This window comes from Polyodon spathula, chromosome 10, assembly GCF_017654505.1.
Source record: "Polyodon spathula isolate WHYD16114869_AA chromosome 10, ASM1765450v1, whole genome shotgun sequence".
In the NCBI taxonomy this organism is placed as follows: Eukaryota; Metazoa; Chordata; class Actinopteri; order Acipenseriformes; family Polyodontidae; genus Polyodon; species Polyodon spathula.
In genome coordinates, this window is record NC_054543.1 from 45,069,077 (window position 1) to 45,084,326 (window position 15,250).

Genomic DNA, 15,250 nt, shown 5'->3' on the forward strand with positions numbered 1-15,250 from the left:
ATATAGTGACATCTGCAAAATGAAGCTGCTGCAGATATTTCCTGTTTTACAGAATATCGGAACAACTGGAGTGGGATCTGTTTCCGCTATGATGATTTTTAAGACTGGTACAATTCAGTTAATTCAGTGTGATAGCAGTATTCTCAGTCAAGATTGAAGTCCCATTTTTGTAGGGTAAAATCAAGAGCAAATCTCCCATCCTGTCATTCTGATGACTTGATTTATTTTATTTTTTTTAAATGTTTGTATATGTTCGTACGTAATGAAATTCAGTGATCAGAAGTTTTACATATTTATGAGACCTGCCATCCTGTGAATAGATATCATAAACCATGTATAATCAGATAGCGACTCATAAACCAGGTCAAGATAACCGTCACATTCTCTAATCCTATTGCACTACTTACAAGCTACTGTTTACTCACTACTTGTTATGCACATGTTTTTCACTTTGTGAGTCCAGATTAAATAAATGCATTTCTGCTGTCTTTAGCAAATTGTAACAGAAATGGAAACTTCAACACCAGACTGATCACTGGGGTATAAACCAAGAAAACAATCTCTAGCTGTTTTCCTGCTAGTGGAACAGTTACACTGCTGCTTAACAGCTTCAGACTTCCAGGTACTGTATAGATTGGAGGCTCTTAAACACCAGGCAAGCCTTTGTGAACAGGCCTCTACTCTCTGTTTACTGTGCATTTCTTAGCGAGACTTCAGAACAGCTTCCTTCCTTTCTTTCCTTTCGTTCCTTTCTAGCTCTCTCCCTCTCTCTCTCTCTCTGTCTCTTCACAACCGTTGTTTACGAGGAGGCAATAAAACAGCCTGTTCGCAGATCCAGGAGTCTGATTTGTCCCTCCGGCTGTGCAAACTCCCTCCTCCCTCCTGCTTCTGTGATTTTATAGGTTTTCTGCTCAACAATGGCCCCCAGAGCCAGTGATAGTGGAGGGCAGTCCAGTCACTGCACTCTCCACACTGAAGCACAAAAAACAAGAGGCTTAACAACTTCTCAAAGCTGGAGAAGATCAGGCAGGGCGGTTTCTTGGTTCTAGGATTTTTCTTGTTTGTTTTTTATTTCTTTACATATGACAGGGGTGTTGTTTGGAAACCAGGGGAAAGAGTGGACATGGCAACAACAATCTTGATTTTATGGAGGGCCATTTATGTCATGGTCTCTACCAAGCTCTTACTCCTACCGCACTTAAAACACTGAAAGGAGAGGCTGTGGAAGTTCAAAGCAGCCAGACATGGAGTGCAGTGAGGACTGCAACTCTGACCACAGGTACCTGCTCACTGAAGCTAACCTGCTGAAGCATGAGCACTTGCTGGAGGTGGCCAGCCCGAGGCTGAATAAGGGAGTCTGCCGCTATGTCAAGGATGGGGGAAAGGGATTTCTGGAAGCCAGGAAGTTTGCCCAAGTGGATCGCTGGCTAACGCAGGTGGAGGCAGAGAGGCGGGCAGGACAGGGTCAAGCAAAGGCACCCCGCTTCCGTTCTGCTAGCCAGCTGGTGCCCAAAGAGGCCTCCGTCTTCCAGGTGCTTCCGCTGCACTCCTGGTCCGGCAGCGAGGGAGTGAAGGTTCTGGAGCCAGTGAGAAAGGCAGAGATGTTGACAATCAAGTCCCTCAGCACCTCAAGCACGCGCCACAAGAGGGCACTGGCCTCCTACAGCCAGGTCAGTCTGGAAGATCGATTTTACAAAGTGGGCACCCAAAACCAGGGTGTCAGCAAAGCCATGCCCCAATCTGGTGCCAGTCGCTGGGTCCTCCCTTCACCTGGGCTGCGCCCCAAGATCAGGCCCTGCTTGGAAGTAGAGTCACTCTGGAAAACCAACCTCCCAGAGCTCTCCAAGGGCACCTCCATGGCAGCAGTCCCATCAAAGTACTCAATCACAGGGAAGAAGCTGAAGAGAGCCGTCCCTCCCAAAGCATCCTTCAGGGAGCTTTCCATCCTGATGTAGGGAGCTCCACACCACATAACTGCAGGGTTAGAGACTCTGTGTAGTTCTGCACGAGTCCTTCATTTCAAAACTACTCTGATACCAGCAATCATGTCCCTGCTGAATCTACTGAAGTAGTACCACCTCAGCCTGCAAGTTTCATATTTAGAGTTGTTAATGCAGCTATAGGTGGGGTAACTTACTTTTTTAACACTGGTCTGATTGCACAGACTCCTTAATTGGGGGTAGTCCAGGACTAGTGAGTTTCTAACTCGGCCTCCAAGCATCTCGGTCACATTGCTCACTGTACCGAAGGAAGCAATGCTGATTTTCTTTTTAAATGCTATCAGTCTGGAAAACCTCTTTTATAAACTGCATCTGAAGGTGTTTGCAGATTCATGCTTGTGCAGAATTGTTGGAATGGATTAATTTTTCCTGATGGGGGAACAGTGCACAATGAGGGAATTGATTCCAGAGCTGTAACAGTGAGGGCTGAGGAGGTGGAGAAGGAAGGTGGATGGGTGGGATGCACATGAGCAGCACTGAACTGGAATAATAAGGACCTGGACTAACATATACTTTTAAACTAACTTGGGAACTGTAAATGAGCCCATGTACAGAGGTTGTAATCAATGGCAATAAACCATGCAGCATTCATATACAAACACAAATACTATGTTTGATTTTCATACATGAAAAAGCATTTTTCAAATGAAAGGAAATCAGGGGTACTTTACTGTGAATGGTATGCATTATATTTATACTGTGTGTGCGTGTTTGTGTGTGTGTGCGTGTGCGTGTGCGTTGGTGTGTGTGTGTGTGTATCATTTTAGGTTTGTGTTTAGTGCACATTTAAAAGGCATTGGAACCAATTAAAATGACTAATTTCCCTCATTGTTTATATATTTATCACGTTGCAGATCAAATAATGCTGTAGTGTATTGAGTAGTTTAGTTTGCTTGTAAACATCATTCATTCCTAAACAAACAGAGGTGTGTGTGTGTGTGTGTGTGTGTGTGCGTGTGCGTGTGCGTGAGCATGTTTAAATCCTGCTGCACTGTCTGCATTGCCTGTTTGACTAAAAGAAACCTTTTAAAAAATGCCTGGGAATGTCCTGCGACAGTCTGTGCTCTTAAAAGTAAAAAACAATGAAAGAAAGAAAGAAATAGTGTTATATACACAGTGCTGCCTCAAAATGCTGTTGCATGAATGAACACTTTTTATCACATCGTACAATTTAACTGATGTTTCAGAAGCGGAACTGAGACTTTACCAGCCTCGTTTTCAGCAGTCAACTTCTGATTTTAAAGGAAGGAATTTAGTCCATTTGTCACTTGAAGTAGGTGGTAGTTGTTTTCTTCATTGTTTCTGGGTCAGTGCACGCTGCATAGCCTTGAGGCTAAGTTGCCCATCTGACAGCAGGAGGTGTGTCTGGGAATATGTATCTCCAGAGGATATTTCTAAATGTGGAGCCATAGGGATGGAGGAGTGTTTTTCGTTACAAGATGCCAGTGTGTGTGGGCACAGCACAAGTTTGTGTTTCATGTGGTTCTGTGCCATGCCTGTGTAGGGTCTGCTTTGAAGGCAGTGACTGTATGTTAGGTATAGATGCGTGTAACAGCACTGCAAGTGAACATCTTAATCACAGTGCAAAAGAGCCGGGCTCGTCTGCATTCATGGTTTTAGATCTTTCACTCTCATCTCCCCGACAGGATACACACAACACTGCCCGTTACACATGCATTTCTGTTTCATCAGGGCTGAGGTCTGAGTCAAGGTGCAAACTAACAAACAGGCTGGAACCTGTTTGAGGTGTTCAGATGCAAGTTCACCTCCTTGTGTTTTCTCAAAAGGCCCTATCGCAGCCCTGCCCCATTATTATCTGTATCCTCAGCTCACCGCTCTCATCCCCCCTGCCGACTCGGGGAATGGAGACTGGAGCACGCAGCCGCCGAAACGTGCTCCTGCCAGTCTGTCATTTTTCGCACTGCAGATCCACAGCGAGGCCACCAGACCTGTAGTGCCGGATGACAAAACAGATCTGGTGGCTCGACTACAGAACCACAGGCGCCCTATCGGCCACAGGGGTCGCTGAGGATTCCCCTGCCGACCTAAGCCCTCCCTACCCGGGCAGTGCTCGGCCAGTTGTGCGCCACTCCCTAGGAACTCCCGGTAATAGCTGTCCCTAAAATCAAAGATATGATTGAGTTTTTGAAAGTCTGCAAAAATAGTACAGCAATTGAAAAGTATTTAAAAGTTTAAACCTTCACTTCAAAATAATCCACAGCAGTGTGCTCTAGCATGTCCGGTTGTTATGTGAAGGCACAACTTTTTTAAAATGTGCTTTTCATTTTTCCAGATACTTCGGTTCCACGGCTCTTGCCTGCCTGTCTACATCGCTGTCTGTATCCTCCTGGCGTATGAGGGCCAGCTCTACTCCCTGCTCACCACAGGTAAGCCACAGGGCTGCAGCTGCCTTCCCTCAGCTCCAACCCCCTGGACTGCATGTGGAGCTTCAAAGTCGCTTCTGCACAAACAAGTGCATTTATTTCAAAACTATTTTAGATTACAAAATGACCTTAAAACTACTGTTTAATATAGATATAGATAGATGTGTGTGTGTAAATATATATATATTATTTATTTATTTATTTATTTTTATATAAATACACGCCCAGTCCTGATTGTTTCCTCTGTGTTCAGGTCACACTGTGGAGCTAGGGAAGGCTCTGAGTGCCTCTGCTAAACCATACAGAGTAGTGCCAGTCATCAACATCCTCCTGTATCTCCTGAGGTGAGCTCCCTTTACACTGTGCAGTCATTCTGAGCTCCCTTTACACTGTGCAGTCATTCTGAGCTCCCTTTACACTGTGCAGTCATTCTTTAAACATCAGAGATAACAAACCTAGTATCACACAGTACTGGAGCTGGCCTGCTTATTGATGCGTCTTTCAAAACAAAACACATGTTTTAAAACAGAGCTACTCAGATAATTAGATTATTTCCTACATTTTGTTTGCTTAAAAACACCCTGCCTAGGACATGATAGCAAAAGTGTCCTGTAGTAAAAGCATAGCAAACAGTAGTAAAGCACAGTGAAAGTGTAGTAAAGCAGAAATAATCACTGGAAAAAATGGTACGGTAAAGAATCTTAAAAACATGGTTAACTATGGTAAATGCATAATAAAAAGCATTGCAAATTTACTACGATAAAGTTTTACAAGAGCTATCCTGCACTGTTTTCAGGGAGAGAAAAAAAAGACTGAATACCTCATAACTGCAGGCTGCCTGATTTGTTGTTGTAACATTAGTAAAATGTTTGGGTTTCTCGCTAACCAGAGTCACACAGAACCATGTTACACGATGCTAGTTCACAGGAGATGTCTCTTGTGTTTTCTATAATAAAAATATTCAAATTACATTTCCTCATTACCGGTTGCTGACATGTCAGAAATATAAATCCCCAGCCCCCTGTATGCTGCGTCTTGTCCCTTGCTGTGAGTCTGGCCTGTCGCGTTGCCTCTCTTGTCTGCTTGTCTGCCTCTCTGCCTGGGGCATGCCTTGAGGGACTGTCCCTGCAGCTCGTTCAGACCGCTGCCTTCCCTGGAACAAACCGCACAGGGACGTCCAAGGAGTTTACATGTGAAACTGCCTTCCTGGAGGAGTGCAGCTTTGTTAAAGATTCAGGGGAAGCTTTCGGACAGGGACGCTGCAGATGGAAGTGTTAGCACTGCGTTAGCATTGTCTGGCATCTAAAACTATCCAGGTGCAGCCTCTCTAATGAGTGAAACACACTGGAAGTGACACCAGTGCTTTTATTAGTACTGAGTGTAAAGGATACACATACCCAGGGTTAAGATCCAAGGGGAAGTGAAGGTTTTTATACAAGGGAGAGAGACAGATCCAAAGTACACTGGATGTGTCTTATAGATTAAGTCTTTCATCCTTCCTTTTTTAAAACTGGATTTTAAGTCATTTTACTCTGTAATAGTCTGCTTTGTGCACTTATGCTTATTAATACAAGTTTTCTTTTATACTGACAAGTTTAAATTGGTCAATGAAGGTTATTTTTAAAGGATACCCAGGGGTAGTGGGCTCAAAACGAAGCTGTTCAGTACAGGCGGTAATGTCACGAAACTGAAGTTGTTTCTCACTCATTCGGTAACATTGCCTGTATTAACTGGAATTAAACAGAGTGATTTAAATAGGAGCCAGAAGAATATTAAAGGAAAAAAGATTGAAGACATGATTTGAGTAGGGCTCAAACTCCTGGGAATGCATGTGCTGTTAGTACATCCTGGTGTCTGTCTTCCTGCAGTGTGGGCTGGCTCCAGGCAGGCTGGTCTGCCCTGTCCCTGCCTCCGCTGGACGTGCCCCCCCTGAGTGAGGACAGGGGCGACTGGTCCCCTCTGGTGTCTCTACTGCTCTTCATGTTCGGCTCTGCCATCGCCTACTGGGGCAGCGCTCTGCTGGGCCTGGCACTGAGCCTGCTGTCCGTCCCACTGTCAGCCATCCACAGGTAAGAGGCTCAGAGGCTTGCTCAGGTCATTGTGTACCATGGCTTCTTGACAGTGTTTGTAATTGAGGAGGCATTGATGTTTCTACATGTACATACTGTTGATTTAGGTCTTGAGGATCTGTTGTTTTTCCATGATACTGACTGGGATGTACAGTGCGCGTGCCCCTGATGTACTCGTTAGATTAATCTGTTTTTTTTCGGTATTTCTAGGAATCCTAAATTGTTGGCTGTTTGTTTCTAAGCTTTGCTGTGTTCAAGTTGGTGTTAGTAGTTAGGTGAAAAGCAGAAAGACAGCCTTCCAAACTTCAGATTAGTTGTGAGCGTGTACATGTTGAACTGTATAAGCACTCTATTGTCCTGTATTGTCACAAATTCACTTTTCAGTATTGCATGGTTTTTTTTGTGTATATTGGCTAATGAAATAAAAAGGGAGCATTGTATTTGAATCCCACACCCCATCCTGTCCCTTCCCGTCCTGTCCCCTCTCCCATAATACAGACCGTCCACTTCTCCGAGCAGCAGCAGGCTGGGCTCACGCGGCCAGATTAGTCTGATGGTCTTCCTGGTGGTCATCTGCTGGACAACCTGTGGAGCCCTGGCCATGATAATCACCTACCTCATCTACCTGTACAAGGTGAGTTCCGAATATATCTGGAACAGGTGAGGCAGGGCTTCAAACTCTACCTGTACAAAGTGAGTTCACAATATACCTGGACCAGGTGAGGCAGGACTTCCCTGTGTCTGTATTTTCCGTATTGGGCTGGTATTCAACAAGGACACCCTTGACCAACAAATGTACAGATACAGTAGCAGAAGCTGGGCTGCTTCCCCTTCAAGTTCCTGTTCTCAGTTAGTACCCTCCTGAGGTGATTTATTTTTCTTTACACACTGAAAAGAAAAATCTGCACATAAAGAAGGTGTATGAGGGTGCCACGAAAGTAGCCTTTACCTCTCCTGTGTAATTTGTAGACATCTGTCACAATTATAGCCCACGGACGTTGTTTATTTTTAGCCAGTTCAATTTCCTCAAAAAGTAACTTGCTCCTTTTCATCAAGGTGAGGCTGCCTCCTCAGCTCTGCTGTTAATTTGTTTTTTTGTTTATTTTTTTCCTCCTGTAGGTTTTGAGGCTGCAGATGTCCGAGAGAACACTGAAACATGTGCTCAACCTGGTGAGTGATGTGTGACTGTGTGTGTATGTGACTGTGAGCATGACACAGGACACATGCACACTGCTCTACCCATGGGCAAAACATTTCTAAGAAATGAGAAGCCGCTGCCATATCACTGTCAGCAGGGTGTAGGGCAATGGTGGGCAGCCTGACCTCACAAGTCTGGAAGGTATTTGAGTTGTTCTGGAGGGTCCCATGTGTGATTACCTCGCTTGTGGTTTATCATGTCTCCAGAACCCCTTGAAGCACATACTAACCTTAAGACTCACTGCAGCCCCTCCGATATTCTCAGAACTCCCTAGGATGAAAGCAGGGTTGCTGAATCTCTGTGGAAACATTCAGCCCTGGTCTAGGTCCTTTATTATTGTTATACATATTACATCGCTCCTCCTGGTAACAGATATGAGTCCCACGTCAGGCTTTGAGAAGCTTAATTAGGTGTACTGAGCATATAGGAACTAGCTGCACGTGCTGTAGGTGTAACTCATTAAGTTCGTAGTTAAGCCTGCCAATTGCAGTATCTAGTCAGATTCTCACGTAGTTAATCACGGAATTGTAGCTATTCAACCTGTGCTGGAGAAGAGCCCTTAATGAAAGGATTTCCTGCAGTAATTGACGAATTCCTAATTCTAATTGGTCCTGAATGAATGAATGATTAGTTCTCTCCACAGGCCCCGACGCAGTCTCCGGGCAGAGCCGCAGGTCCGGGGGTCTGTGTGAAGGAGGGAGGTGGGGGGGCAGTGGAGACCCCAGGGCCCCAGGGGCCACCAGTCAGCTGTAACGGCAGTGGTCTGGTCTCTGTCTCCGTGTTGGAGGACACCCGCGAGGACCTGTACCTGCACCTGACTCTGCTCACCCTGCTCACCCTGCCTGTGCTGCTGAGTGCACCCTCCTTCATCTACTGGACGAAGAACCTCAGGTAAAAGAGGTCCTGTTCACAAAACCTCAACGACTGTGCAAAGGAATGTTTTCTAAATGACTGTTTCATTTACTTTTTAAAGCCCAGCTTTTATTCAGTGAAACTTGCAGTTCATTAAACCACCTTCAGATGTTTTTAGAGGGAGGGTTAATTGCAATTTTCATAGCGTTGCTTAATCTGTGTTTATAAACACGGTCCCATTAAAGTTTAATGAACAGGAGGCCATAGCCTTTCATCAAGAACAATGAAATATGATACAGTGATCAGGTTGGTGTGACCTGGTATTGGGTGCTCTTCTCTGCCCAGGACTTTTGTGGACCTCTTTGTTGTAATGTCTCCTGTTCTTGCACCACTGTGACCTGCCCCTCTTGACTGACACCTCCTCTTCTGTGCATTGACCAGTGGCTCTGTTGTCTCCCACAGGTACAGCCTGCGCCTCGACCCTGACCCCTGCTGGCCAGTGGGCATCATCCTGGTCATCTCTGCAGTGCTGCTTATGAGCTCCAGCACAGCTTCAATACAAAGGAGGTCTGCCTGTCCGCTTGTCCATTCTCTGGTCCTTATGCATGTTTAGGGATGTGTGAAAGAACTTGACCGCTGTGGCTGATATTGTTTTTTTTTCTTTTAATAGACAGTGCAAAAGGAGCAATCCAAACTGTAATTCAAGACTCCCATTGTATTGCAGTTTGAACCATTCATTTTAATTCAGATTAAGCCATTCAGATTAATTAGGCACCCCGCACACATTTTGCACAGGTCACTTAAATCTCACAAGAACCGGGACTGGCACAAGCTGCTACACTACTGTTATTCTCTGCCGTGAACATGTTCTGCCGATCTTTGCTACAGTGCTCCCCCTTTATAGCGTTGTAGGCAATTTGTATACTAGTGGAATGGAATTAGGACTTTATAATCTGTTACATGGTATAAAGGGCCACCTTATAACAAGGGAGCACTGTACTTATAGTTCCTTATCTTTTATCGACTATAACAAGGGAGCACTGTACTTATAGTTCCTTATCTGTTTGTTTTTAGTTACTCTTATGCACATTAACTCTCTCAGTCTCTCTCTCACCCACACACACCCACACACACACACACACACACACACACACACACACACACACACACACACACACACACCCCCACACACACACCCACACACACCCACACATCCACACACACACAGGCAATCGATAATATAATGTCAGCTGTAGTGTTTATACAGTAGAATATGTGCAGTGCAATGGTTGTCTATTTCTAAGTCTTTTCCACAAACACATAAATGTTGTACATGTCATCTCTCTCACATTAATGTTGCTTCATAAAACAGCAACAGCACTGTCATGGAGGCTTTCTCATTATGGCTTTGTTAGATTGGTTCCAAACATTCCTAAACATTTATCCCGAGTCCTCACGCTGCCCTTCTCTCTCTTGCAGTAAACTGTTGAAGGCCAGCGCCAAGCTGCAGCTTCCTGTGACTATCGCCATGGTGGCATTCGCTCTGCTGCACCTCTACAGAGTGTCTCACTTCATTGCCCTCACCCTGAGTCTGCACGCACTCAGCTGCTTGATATAGCTCCTTAAAAAAACAAACAGTCCGTCATTACGTGTGCAGCCCTCTCGGAGGAGCCTGTGCAGGTCCACAGGGCAAATGCTCCAGCACTACCCCTTTCACATTTACTCTGATGTGCAGAGTTACACAGAGTAATGTATCTGCTCATGCCTTTATCAGTGGAATGTTTGAGTGTGTTTTAGAAGTTAGGAACTAACTACAAAAGCGAGAAGAAACAGAATATTTCTCACTCATGGCTGGCTTAACCATCTGCAAGGAACTACATAACAGTGATGAAGGCGTTAGCCAAAACGTTTGTCTGATTGAGTTCTTATTGCTTTGCTTACGTTTCCATCTACCCAACATGCACTTGTCTGCCTATAGTTCGGTTCACCTGGGGAAGATGGTGTTCAGTGTCTCAGAAGGTGCTTGAACACTGCAGCCCAGTGCTCTATCCACTGAGCTACCTTCCACACAGCAGCCCAGTGCTGTAACAACCCGATCAAGCTGCAGTACCTTCCACGCTCCGGTCCAGCACTCTAACCACTGAGCTATTTGATGAAGCTACCTACAAAATCCCCGCCCCCCAAAAAAAAAAAAAAAACCCTGTATAAAATGAAGTGTACTTTGTTTGACTGTGTGGTGCTTCACTCGGTCCACTTGCAGCCTTGTGTTAGAATTGTTGAGTGAGACTGAACGCCATCGAGAGCACTTAGTGAGATCATTATTTTTGCAAGCCATAACTAGAATAAAAAAACTGTGATTCTCTGGATGTAAAAATAAAACCTCTAGATACAATTCATTCGACACTCTGCAGTGTTTGAAATTCTGACAGGAGGAGAAGGCATTACACAAAGAAACAAGGGTGTTGCGCAGACTTTTACATTTCCTAACGTTACAGTTCTGCTCTTTGGACAATACGGTTGTGAGAGGATTATTTTGTATGTTGTACCTCCTCAAATGTGTGAAGAATCGTTGAATGTCTTTGTGAAACAGAAGGATTGTGTACAGTGCATTGTGATCCTCATTTTGCCTTACATTGTGTGTCAAACGCAACAAACATTTTTAGCCCTAGAAAAAGGTCTTAACCCTTTAGGGTACAAGGGACATACATGTCCCACAAATAAAACGATGCAAACGTTCTTATTTTTGCAATGAGGTGCACAAAACTGTTTAAAATGTACTGACAGGTTCGATCAGTCAGTTTCCTTGTGATAGTTTAGTCATTCTCAAATGCATTTTAAGAAGAAACTGCTTGAACAAAGGCTCAATTCCTTGTGTACCTTAAGGGGTTAATAAATTAGATTCTTATATTGAGCCTAGTACCAAATATGCCATGTTAAAAAAGGGTTGTCTTGGGAATTACCCCCCCACTAATGTTTTGTGATATTCCACCATCGCATTATAAGTACGTTTTTAATTCACTAGATCTAGGATTAGAATTATTTTTGTAGTCCTGTTTTTGTATTTTATATATATAACTTTATTAAGACTGTATTGGGGGTGCAGACTGTGAACAGAGTCAGGCAAAGCACTGGAAGATGTTACAAAAGTGAGCAATTCACTAGAATTTTACCAGTTTTTTTAAAACAAACTTTTTTTTATTTACTGTCACTAAAAGACAATTTTGCAAATACCTGGAACTGCAAAATCCTCCAAAAACAAAATGATTTGCAGTACTTCCTCCCAGCCACTAGACTCCACTCCACTCGTATTGAGCAGGGGGATTGCTTGTGAGGGAGTCCTCACAAATAATCAACACCCCATCACAGCCCCAGGTGTGCAGTCTGTTGTTTTGTTCTTGGTACACAGTTACTGTAGCTCGCTAGTGTAAATGTGACGTGTTTGCGGCACAATCTAGTAATAGGACAATCTAATTGACTGTGGCGTGTGTGCAAACTTTAAAGGGCTGAGAATTCACAGCCAATTTTGTGCTCCATCATAGATTATACACAGTGCTCCATCGCTGTAATGCAACTTGCTGTAGTGCAGGCACTTGCACATGCAGCTAAGTGTAACAGCTGTGGCTCCCAATGGCTGCATTATAATAAGGAAGCACTGTAAAACGTTTTGAATGAACCCTGAGACTGCTGACAGTTGTGTTGGATTATCCACTGCTGTGTGTAATCCAATCCACCTCACCCCACCCCCCAATATGCTCTGCTGTTTAAAGGGTGGGGTATCGGACCCAGAGATTGTCTTACTCTGCAGCTCGACCCTGATTTTACACGTCATCTACTTACTGCATCTGTAGAAGCCTAGTGGGTCTTCACTGTGATTCAGACTAACATCAACAACGTTTTATAAAGAAACAAGAAGATAAAGTCGGTGCCTTTTGCAGAAATGCCACGTCTTCCTTTCCTAAAGAATTCCTCCTCTGGTAGCTGTGTGTGCATTGTAACACAGAGCTAATGACAGCGCTGGAGAGCTGAGAGTGTAGTGTTTAGACTAGAGCTCATTATTATTAAGGTGCTGGTAATGACACCGCTGGAGAGCTGAGAGTGGAGTGTTTAGACTAGAGCTCATTATTATGAAGGTGCTGGTAATGACAGCGCTGGAGAGCTGAGAGTGGAGTGTTTAGACTAGAGCTCATTATTATTAAGGTGCTGGTAATGACAGCGCTGGAGAGCTGAGAGTGGAGTGTTTAGACTAGAGCTCATTATTATTAAGGTGCTGGTAATGACAGCGCTGGAGAGCTGAGAGTGGAGTGTTTAGACTAGAGCTCATTATTATTAAGGTGCTGGTAATGACAGCGCTGGAGAGCTGAGAGTGGAGTGTTTAGACTAGAGCTCATTATTATTAAGGTGCTGGTAATGACAGCGCTGGAGAGCTGAGAGTGGAGTGTGTTAGACTAGTGCTCATTATTATTAAGGTGCTGGTAATGACAGCGCTGGAGAGCTGAGAGTGGAGTGTTTAGACTAGACTAGCTCATTATTATTAAGGTGCTGGTAATGACAGCGCTGGAGAGCTGAGAGTGGAGTGTTTAGACTAGAGCTCATTATTATTAAGGTGCTGGTAATGACAGCGCTGGAGAGCTGAGAGTGGAGTGTTTAGACTAGAGCTCATTATTATTAAGGTGCTGGTAATGACAGCGCTGGAGAGCTGAGAGTGGAGTGTTTAGAGTAGAGCTCATTATTATTAAGGTGCTGGTAATGACTGCGCTGGAATGCTGAGAGTGGAGTGTTTAGAGTAGAGCTCATTATTATTAAGGTACAGGGTATTATTCTTTAATGTTATCAGAACTGGAGGTGTTTTTTTTTTCTCTCAATCAAAAGACTGGCATTTCTGCTTTCTACTCTGCCACTAGGCTTCTACTAGCACCCTGTTGTAATTGACATGTACTGTGTGTGTCTGTGAACAGTGTGAGCTGGTATTGGAATGCAATTATATGTACTTAACTGAAGATTGGTTATTTCATTGTTTTTTGACAGAGCTGTCAATGGATCATGTCCTGTAATAGTGTGTAGTACAGTGTGTATGCTTTAACTCATCCATTTAGTACTTACTAGAAAGACAGTGACGTCTGTAATGTAGATCTGTATTTTACTTGGTGGTGCACTATGTAACGTATTGAGTATAAAGTGAACATCATCTGATGTACTTCAGTGTTTTTTGGGGGGTTAAAGTGTGTGTGATACTCGGGTGCAGCACTAGGAGGATGCTGCAGATTGGTGTTTTTTCTTGTTTTCTTTTTCATTCCCGCTGTGCAATTTCAGTGCAGTGACTTGTTGATCATTTGAATAATTAAAACAATTTACCTGGAATACAAAAACAAGGTTTTTTGTTCTCTCTCTCCCACTGGTAACACTTAACTCACTCTTTGCTGTATAATCGGCTACATAACATGCCCATTCCTCTACCCTTCCAGTGCATGACCACTGAGCCTACATTATTGGTTTCCAACATAGAAAGAAATACAGACAGACTGCTGGGATTCCAGGATGCTCAAAGCTACAGTCTGCCACATGAGACCCGGCAGCAGGAAGCGAACAGGATACAACATTCCAACTGAGATTAAATTAGCCATCCATAGAAGCACATTATGGCTTCAGATGCCAAGGTTTGTACACTGTTGCTGTGCTGTGTTAATATTGCGTTTATGAAACTTACCTGAACTTCCATGGAATCAACAGATATTAGTTCCTGACAGGTTTCAAAGCAACAGCTTTGAGATTTGGCAGTGTTGGATATTGAGCTGCCTGTCAACCAAGCAATTACGATAACACTGACTCTTCCAACACGCATGTGCATTTCATTTTTTTTTTTGTCCAACCCCAAACCTATCTTTGCAAACAGAAATAAACTCTCCAGTAGCAGCCTGCATTCCCAAACTCGGTCCCCACCTCTTCATTAGTGCTGACCTGGCCAGGCTTGCCCTGGTTTTATGTCAGCCATCCTTTCTTGTTGATTGCTTTGTGTTTCTCTGAGGCTAAGCTGATGTTTATGAGACTGTGCCCCTTCCCTCCCCCTCTTATCCACCGATATTAGCAGAGAATCCCTTTATCCCTTTTAAAATGGAATCGTTGTGTAGCACAGCATATTAAACTGGCAGAAGCTAGGCAGCCACTGTGTAACCCTGGCTTTCTGGCTGTAGCTGCACAGTGTGTTTCAGACTGCCGATCTCTCTCTAACATTCTGTAGTGCTCATCACTACATAACTTTCCATCTCAGGATAACTCATTTGAATAGTTTTGATTGATGGTATCCTCCCTGGCTCTGTGTAGAGCTTGGCAATGCTGAAAGGGTTGGTATAATATATTTAAAAAAGAAGTGCAGTACATATGGGACCTCTTATAGCTTAGAAAAAGACATATAATATAATTACAGTGAAACCCATTCTAAATTTAGCACTGCAGAATCTCTACCTGTGCAGCAGGTATTAGGATCCCACTTAATCCATATGTACAGCGAATAGCGTTTCTTGTTTTTGTGGAGGTCCTAATGCCAGTTGCACCGGAGGTTAATCCACAGTGTTAAGGTGTCTATTATATATATATATTATATATATATATATATAATATATAATATATATATATATATATATATATATATATATATATATACATGGCATATGTACAGTATAAATTAATCAAATTAACAACTTCTTCATTGGTATTTGATATTTTGCCAAACTTTTAATTAAATTGGAACCT

At 43.6% G+C, this 15,250-nt stretch overlaps 1 protein-coding gene across 1 annotated transcript in view; it reads left to right on the forward strand.

The window, feature by feature from the left end:
- The window catches only part of LOC121322421 (GPI inositol-deacylase-like), a 37,675-nt gene extending 26,405 nt beyond the window's left edge, over positions 1-11,270 (forward strand). Inside the window, exons 20-27 of the mRNA XM_041262352.1 lie at positions 4,294-4,387; positions 4,638-4,728; positions 6,253-6,453; positions 6,952-7,087; positions 7,573-7,623; positions 8,283-8,542; positions 8,966-9,070; positions 9,983-11,270. Of these exons, the coding sequence (XP_041118286.1) occupies positions 4,294-4,387; positions 4,638-4,728; positions 6,253-6,453; positions 6,952-7,087; positions 7,573-7,623; positions 8,283-8,542; positions 8,966-9,070; positions 9,983-10,121 (1,077 nt within the window). The 3' untranslated portion in view covers positions 10,122-11,270. The remainder of the gene's footprint in view (positions 1-4,293; positions 4,388-4,637; positions 4,729-6,252; positions 6,454-6,951; positions 7,088-7,572; positions 7,624-8,282; positions 8,543-8,965; positions 9,071-9,982) is intronic.
- The last annotated feature ends 3,980 nt before the right edge of the window (positions 11,271-15,250 follow it).